The following is an 8493-nucleotide window of genomic DNA, read 5'->3' as shown; positions in this document are numbered from 1 at the left end:
GCTTGAGCAGACAAAGCTAATTACTATAATGAAATGTGCAAACAACTGGAGTTAGAAAACCAAAAGGGAAGAATATGCTCAGCATTTCTCAAGCTCAAAGAACTGAGGAAAAAATTTAAGCCTCGAGTTGCAATACTGAAAGACTCTATGGGCAAAATATTGAACGATGCAGGAAGCATCAAAAGAAGACGAAGGACTACACACAATCACTGTTACCAAAAAGAATGGGTCGATGTTCATCCATTTCAGGAGGTGGCATATGATCAAGAAACAATGATATTTAAATTGAAGTCGAATCTGCACTAAAGGAATTGACTAAAAACAAGACTCCAGGACTTGAGGGAATACCCACTGAGATGTTTCAACAAACAGATGCCCCGCTAAAGGCACTCACTTGGCTAAGCCAAGAGATATGGAAGACAGCTACCTGGCCAACTGACTGGAAGAGTTCCATAGAAAGGTGATCCCACAGAATGTGGAAATTATTGATTATTATTAATATCACTTGCAAGTAAAATCTTAGTGAAGATAATTAAAAAATGGTTCCAGCAGTATAATGACAGAGAGCTTCCAGAAATGCAAACTGGATTCAGAAGAGGACGTGGATTGGGGAATATCACTGCTAAAGTCAGATAGATCTTAGCTGAAAGCAAAGAATACCAGAAAGATGTTTACTTATGTTTTATTGACTATGCAAAAGCATTTCATTGTGTGGATCATAACAAAGTACGAATAACATCAAGAAGAATGGGAATTCCACAATACTTGACTGTATTCATGAGGAACCTGTACATAGATTAGGAGGCTGTTGTTCAAACAGAAGAAGAGGATACTGCATGATTCAAAATCTGGAAGGGCATGTGTCAAGCTTGTATCCTTTCACCATACTTATTCAACTTATATGCTAAGCAAATAATCAAAGAAGCTGGATTATATGAAGAAGAATGTGGCATCAGGATTGGAGGAAAATTCATTAACAACATGTGATACACAGATGACACAACTTTGCTTGCTGAAGGTAAGGATGACTTGAAGCACTTACTGATGAAATTAAAGACTACAGTCTACAGTATGGATTACACCTCAATATAAAGAAAACAAAAATCCTTACAACTGATCCAATAGACAGTTTCATGGTGGATGGAGAAAAGACTAAAGTTGTCAAGGATTTCATATTACTTGGTTCTATAATCAACACAAATGGAAGCAGCAGTCAAGACATCAGACGACATATCGCATTGAGCAAATATGCTGCAAAAGACCTCCTGCAAGTCATGAAAAGCAAAGATGTCTTCTTGAAGACTAAGGTGCACCTACCCCAAGCCATGGTATTTTTAATTGCCTCTTATATATGGTGGCATAGTGCCTAAGGTATCTGACTGCTAACCAGAAGGCTGGCGATTCAAACCTACCAGCCACTCCTCAGAAGGAAGGTTAGGCAATCCACTTCCGTAGTGATACCACCTCGGAAACCCAAAGAGGGGGTCACCATGAGTCGGATTAGACTCAACAACAATGCATTTGATTTTTGTTTTGGTTTCTTATGCATGTGAGAGCTGGACAATGAATAAGGAAGACCTAAGCAGAGTTGATACTTTTGAATTATGGTGTTGGAGAAAAATGCTAAGAGTACTACAGTCTGCTTAAAGGACCAACAAATATGTGCTGGAAGAAGTACAGCCGGAATGCTCCTTGGAAGTAAGAATGGCCGGACTGTCTTACTTTGGTCATGTTGTCAGAAGGAACCATTCCCTGGAGAAGGATGTAATGTGTGGTAAAGTGTTGCTGTTGTTGTTGTTATGTAGGGCCAACAAAAAAGGGAAAGGCATTCAATGAGATGGATATACAAAGTGGCTGCAATGATTGGCTCAGGTATAACAAGGATCGCGAGGTTGGCACAAGTCTGGACAATGTTTCACTCTGCTGTGCATAAGGCTGCTATGCATCAGCGACAACTCAACAGCACCTAACAACAACAACAATATATGACATAAATAGACTATAAAGCATAACCCAAAACACACAAACAGCAGAAAATAAAGCATTCATCATAGATGAATGGCACCTTCTAAAAATTACATTTTTATGCGCTTCCAAAGACTTCTCCGAAGAATCAAAAGAGAACCTGCACAGTGGGAAAAAATATTTGACAATAACATATCTGACAAGGGATTTATCTCTCAAACTTATAGAACACTCTAACACCTCAACAACAAAAAGACAAATAATCCAATTAAAAAATGAGCAGAAGACATGGCTACTTCACCAAAGAGGATATTCAGGTGACCAACAAACATATGAAGAAATGCTCATGATCATTAGCCATTAGAGACACAGAAATCAAAACAACAATGAGATAACATCTGTTCCCAGCACTAGTAGCAAAGTTCAACAAGACAGAAAATAACAAATGCTGGCGAGGATGTGGAGAGACTGGGACTCTCATACACTGCTGATGGGACTATAAAATGATACCACTGTAGAAAGCAGTATGGCCATTCCTTAAAAAGTTGGAATAAGAAATGCCATTTGACCCAGCTATTCCATTACTTGGTATATATCCTAAAGAAGTGAGAGCCAGGACAAGAACAGATGTGTACACACCCATGTTCATCGCAGCACTATTTTCAATAGCAAAAAGATGGAAACAATCTAGATGCCCAGCAACTAGGATATCCAACTATGGAACGTACACACAATGGAATGCTATGCAACCCTAAAGAATAACATAGCATCAGCAAAACACCGCATAATGGGGATGAACTTGGAGGACACTATGCTGAGTGAAATAAGTCAATCACAGAAGGACAAATATTGCATTAGTCCATTAATATAAAAAATCAAGGAAAGGTTTAAATATGGAAGGAAATTTTCTTTGTTGGTTACCAAGGGTGGGCGGGGGAGGGAACACTGTTAGACAGATAGAAACAAGCATTGATTTGGGTGAAGAAAAGGGCAATGGACCAAATGTGAGTGATCAACACGTTGGCACTGAGAAAGAGGAAGACATAGAGAGGTGCATGTGAGGTACAGACAAAAAAAGATGAACCCTTTTGCACATATAGTACTGAGTTGTCAGTGAAGGCAAACATTTATAAACGGGTGGATAGATAGATGAACAGGCTAGACTATTAAGTATATCTATACAGGGGGGACTTTGCCCATGACCATGTACAGGATTGGCAGACAATGTTTCCACAAGTGTATTTGTACATTTCTGTAAGAATTCCCAGATATATAGGAAAGCTGACGAGGGACAAGCTTGCAGTCACTTCTTGGCCACAGCCAGCTACTCAGAGTAACCGAATAGCTGGACCTGTGGTTTCAGGACCATAGTCATAGGGGACATCAAGCTCAACTGACATAACATACTACACAAAAACATTGTTCCACATTCTACTTTGGCAAGGAGCAACTGGGATCTTAAAACCTTGCAAGCCACCATCTAGATGCAATGATGGGTCTCTCCCCATCCAGAGCACTAAAATGAAGAAAACCAAAGACACATGGAAACAATTAGTCCAAGGGACTAGTACACAATGTGATCCTCAGCCTGTAAGACTATGAGACCAGAAGAACTAGATGGTGCCTGGCTACCACTTTCAGCCACTCAGATGAGAATCAATGTAGGAGATCCTGGACAGAGTGGGAGAACCATGTGGAACAAAACTCAAAATCATAGGGGGGAAAAAAAAAGGGGGACCAAGTTTACTGGTGTGATAGAGCCTGATGGAACCACTGAGACTATGGCCCCAAGCTGCACTTCAGGTCTGAAACTGAACACACTCTTCTAACTTGCAGCCAAACAAAAGGCATATGAGCTGAATGAACATTTGTATTAGCTAGATACACTCCTTGGAGAGATCAATCATAGGAGAATACAAGGGCTCCATTTGCACAGGGAGACAGCTTGAGGGCAGGAGTGCATGGGACGGAAGGACACAGGGAAGAGGTTAACTATGGGGAGCAAGTGGAAGGGGAGTTGTTGCATTGTGGGAAACTACAGTCAATGTGAGACAAAGTGTATATGAGCTGCTGTGTGGAAAGTGAATTTGCTCTGTAAACTTTCACCCAAATCATAACAAAAATTTAAAAAAAAAAAAAGGAATGCCTTAGAATACAACCATTAGAAAGGGTGAACTTGGTTTAATTTCAGTTTGTATTCACTTCATAGCTTCCTAAAATATATACTGCAGCCATTCCTCAATCTACCTGGCTAAAATCACATACTAATATACTTCTTGTTGTTAGTGACTGTCAAGTGCTAGACAAAATGTTGCCAGGTCCTACACCCTAGCCATGATCATCTGAAAATCAGATCCACTATGATCGAGCAGGTTTTCAGTGACTCATTTACGGAAGTCGATCACTAGGTCTTTCTTCCTAGTGCATCTTAGTCTAAAAGCTCCACTGAAACTTGTTGAGCATCAAAGCAATAAACAAGCCTCCAGTGACAGAGGGGTAGTGTTACATAAGCTGCATTGGCTAGGAATCAATGCAGGACCTCAAGCACAGAAGATGAAAATTTTAGCACTGAGCAATCAATGCCTCATACTAACATACTTAAAAAACAAACCAAACCCACTGTTACTGAGTCGATTCTAACTCATAGCAACCCAAATCAATCCTCACCTCTTTTGAATTTACAACATATCACAAAGTACAGCAATAATAAGGCTTTTAGTAAATTATGTTCAGAAAAAAAAATTAATTTCCTTGAAACAGAAAAGCACACATATACCCTGCCACGTTGATATACCTTGAAAATTCTATAAATACAGTTTTTTATTATATTTAAATAGGAACATAACACCAAGAAAAAAATGTTTCTAGTAATACTTGCTTATGTACACGGTCACAAAGAGGTTTCACACGTGACTTGTATTATTTCTACCTAGTGTTATCTTCAATTTCAATTTCTTCCTCAAACAACAACAAAAAGTGTTATCTATTTACCTACAAAAGGATTTCCTGCCTTTCTTCTATGATTAACCATAATTAATAGCTTTATCTTTAAAATCTGTTGTTCCTGTTATTGTTGTTAGATGCTGTCAAGTCAATTCCAACCTACAACATCCCATTTACAACAGAGGGAGCTCTGGTAGTGTAGTGCCTAAGGCACTTGACTGCTAACCAGAAGGCTGGTGATTCAAACCCACCATCCACTGCTTAGAAGGAAGGTTGGGCAACCTACTTCCGTTGTGATACTGCCTTGGAAACCCAAGGAGGGGTCGCCAAGAGTCAGGTCTGACTCGACAGCACGTGACAACAACAACAACATTTATAAAAGAAAGAAAAACTGCCTGGTACTACGCTATCCTGGTAATGCTTGCAATACTTGAGCCTACAATTGCAGCCACTGTGTCAATACTTGTCAATGAGGGTCTTCCCCTTTTTTACTGACCCTCTACTTTATGAAGCGTGACATCTTTTACCAGGGACTGGTCCCTTCTGACATGACCAAGTAGGTGAGATGAAGTCTGGCAATTCTCGTATCTAAGAAGCATGTTTTCACTTTTGGTTTTCTAACTCCAGGTCTCTGCACATTTCATTATTATAGTTTAGTTTGCTTTCTTGAGCTGCCCTTTGAAATCTTCTGTTTAGCTCTTTTATCTCATCAACCCTTGCAATCGCTTCAGTTACTCCCACTCAACATTCATTTTGGTCTTCCTTTCCTGTGTGTTTTAAAGACTTTTTGATTGGTTCTTGTGGACTTATTTTAAATCTTTAGTATCTTATAATTATGTGCATATACAAAATAAAATCCAAATTTGCATTTTTGTTATATCATAAATTACCAAAATGAAGGCCAGTGATTTCTCTGGGGTTTTATTACCTTGTAACTGCCACACTTTTAAAGGTGCCATTTCATTGGTGCTCTCTACAAGATGTTTTCTGAGTTCTTTCAACTGTTCCTTCAGGTCAGGGTGCAGATCTCTGAAAGACAAAATCAGTCTTTTCATGCGTCTATTCTTTCTCAGAACATAAGTAGAAGTTACTGTCACGATTTTCCCTTCCCAACCCTAGGAAAACACCTACACTATAAGAATTAAAGTGTAATTACTTTTCCTTAAAAATATGTTAATATAGCAAAACCAAAGGGGGGAAAAAAAAAAACCTCACTGCCATCAAGTCAATTCCAACTCACAGCAACCACTGTGTTTCCAAGGCTGTAAATCTTTAGAGAAGCAGACTGCCTCATTTTTCTTCAGAGCGGCTGGTAGCTTCCAACCACCAACCTTTTGGTTAGCAGCCAAATGCCTTCACCACTACACCAACAGAGCTCCTTAATACAGCAAAGTATAAGTTAATTTTAAAAAATAAAATTTACAGATTAAGAGCTGAATTAGTTTAATAGTTATTCTCTATTATGGAAGATGGGAAAAAAAGTGGGGAACAAAGGAGACTACGACTTTATCTGTAGAATTTTACTGTTTTATTTATTTATTATTTTTTTAAAAAATTAAAAGAAGGCTTCATGCAACTATGATAGCAACTATCCATTTTGGGTGGTGAATGCATCAGTGCATGTTACATTATTCTGTATAATTGTTAAATTTCCCAAAACAAACTGGAAGGAGGGGCAAAAGGGAAAGCACCATCAAGAGACTAGACACTTGTTATTTCTGATCATGGGAAAGGTAACATCAAATATGAATGAAGTACACACAGCTTGACTAAGGTAAACAATGTCATAAGAAGTTCACAAAAGGAGCCTTTGATAAAGGATACAACAAATACAATTTTGCACCAATACCAACAGCAACCAAAAAATATGTATGTGGTGACACAAATATGTATATAGGCATATGTGTCTGCACAGATTAAAGTATCTACAGAAATATGGTCATACAGCTATGTGGCTATATATTCATGTATATCCACATATATAAAAAACCACACAGGGGACACAGATATGAGTATTACTTAGACATAACCATACAACTTTCAAGATTGATTCTCAAGGTTTGAAGACTTAGAACCATGGTTTCATAGGACAACTCGGGTAACTAGCATGATATAGTTCATAAAATATAGGTTTTACATCTCAACAGTGATGAGCAGTGTCTAGGGTCTAAAAAGCTTACGAACAGCTATCTAAGATATAACTACTTGTCTCTACTGACCCAGATCAAAAGAGAAATAAGGAAACCAAAGACTCAAAGAAGAAACTAGTCTACAAGACTAATAGTCAACACAAACCACACCTGTTCACTTACCCTAAGACCAAAGAACTAAATGGTGCCAGTTATCACTACCAACCATTCTGATTAGGGCCACAATAGAGGAAACCCTACAGAATGAGAGAGAAATGTGGAAAAGAATCAAAATCCCTAAAAACTCCAGACTTACTAGACCAAGTAAGAACAGAAGACACCCTGTAATTATTGTCCTAAGATACACTTCACACCTTAAACTGAAATTATCCATTGAGGCCACCTTTTAGCTAAGTAACAGACTGGCATGTGAAACAAAGATTACCTATGACTAATAAGCTTCTTTAAGAAAGATCATCTCTAGGAGAGCAAATGGTCAAAAATTAATCTAAAATGAAGATGAGAAAAGATGAGGGTAGGGAAAACTAGAATACTGAAAAGGATACAACCATAATGGAATGAATGAGAATGATAACACATTGTTAAAAATGCATTATCTTCTATGAACAGATCTGTATGGAAAAAAAAACCGATAACAGCACCTCGAAAGTTTAGACAGGAACCTAAGGGGGCAGTGAATTTATATTAATGGAAGAGGAACACCTCAGAAAAGGAGGGTGACAACAGTTGTACTATTAAGAGAATGTAATCAATGTCACTAAAAGTAGAAATTGTTGAATTGCTGTGTAAACTTTTCTTGCTGGGTACATTTTCAACAACAAAATAAAATTTTTTAAACATATAACCAACATCACTAAATACTTTGCATAGATATTGTGAAATGAGAATCAAATTTGCTGTGTAAACTTTCATCCTGTAAACAATAAAATATTAATAAATAAATAAAATTGGGAAATACACGTTGCCAAGTCAAAAATGAATTTTTTTCAGTCTGCATGCTCATAAAACCTTTAGACACATAAATACAATTCAAGTAAACCAAGGTTAATGGATTTGTTTTGTTTAGTTTTATCTCGAAATACAGTACACCCTTTGAAGTTGATAAAACAGAGGTTATCAGAGAGGCAGAGATGTAACATTTAGACTAAGACAGATAGATTACTAGGTAAATCCTGTTCTTCTAAATGCCAGAAACTAATAATCCTATTAATAATTTAACCCCAGGGTTAAGGGTGAGGAGAGACAACGCAGGGACGCCAGAGTAGCAGGCCGGAAGAGCAGGAGAAAAGGGATAAAAGCCTTGAACCCGGAAAGAAGAACAGTCAGCCCCAGGGTTACAGGTGAGGAGAGACAACTCAGGGACGCCCAGAGTAGCAGGCCAGAAGAGCAGGAGAAAGGGGATAAAAGCCTTGAACCCAGACAGAAGAGCAGTCAG

The 8493-nt window shown here is 38.2% G+C and overlaps 1 protein-coding gene across 1 annotated transcript in view; it reads right to left on the bottom strand.

Annotated features, from left to right (window-relative positions):
- The window catches only part of UGGT1 (UDP-glucose glycoprotein glucosyltransferase 1), a 407666-nt gene that overhangs the window by 319927 nt on the left and 79246 nt on the right, over nucleotides 1-8493 (bottom strand). The window contains exon 8 of the mRNA XM_042782263.1: nucleotides 5799-5937. Coding sequence (XP_042638197.1) covers nucleotides 5799-5937 — 139 coding nt within the window. The remainder of the gene's footprint in view (nucleotides 1-5798; nucleotides 5938-8493) is intronic.

The sequence above is a fragment of the Orycteropus afer genome, unplaced genomic scaffold (genome assembly GCF_000298275.1).
Source record: "Orycteropus afer afer isolate SDZICR_OR568_19922 unplaced genomic scaffold, OryAfe1.0 scaffold00274, whole genome shotgun sequence".
Classification (NCBI taxonomy): Eukaryota; Metazoa; Chordata; class Mammalia; order Tubulidentata; family Orycteropodidae; genus Orycteropus; species Orycteropus afer.
The sequence above is the reverse complement of the archived record's forward strand: the minus strand, read 5'-3'. Positions and strand labels throughout refer to the sequence as shown.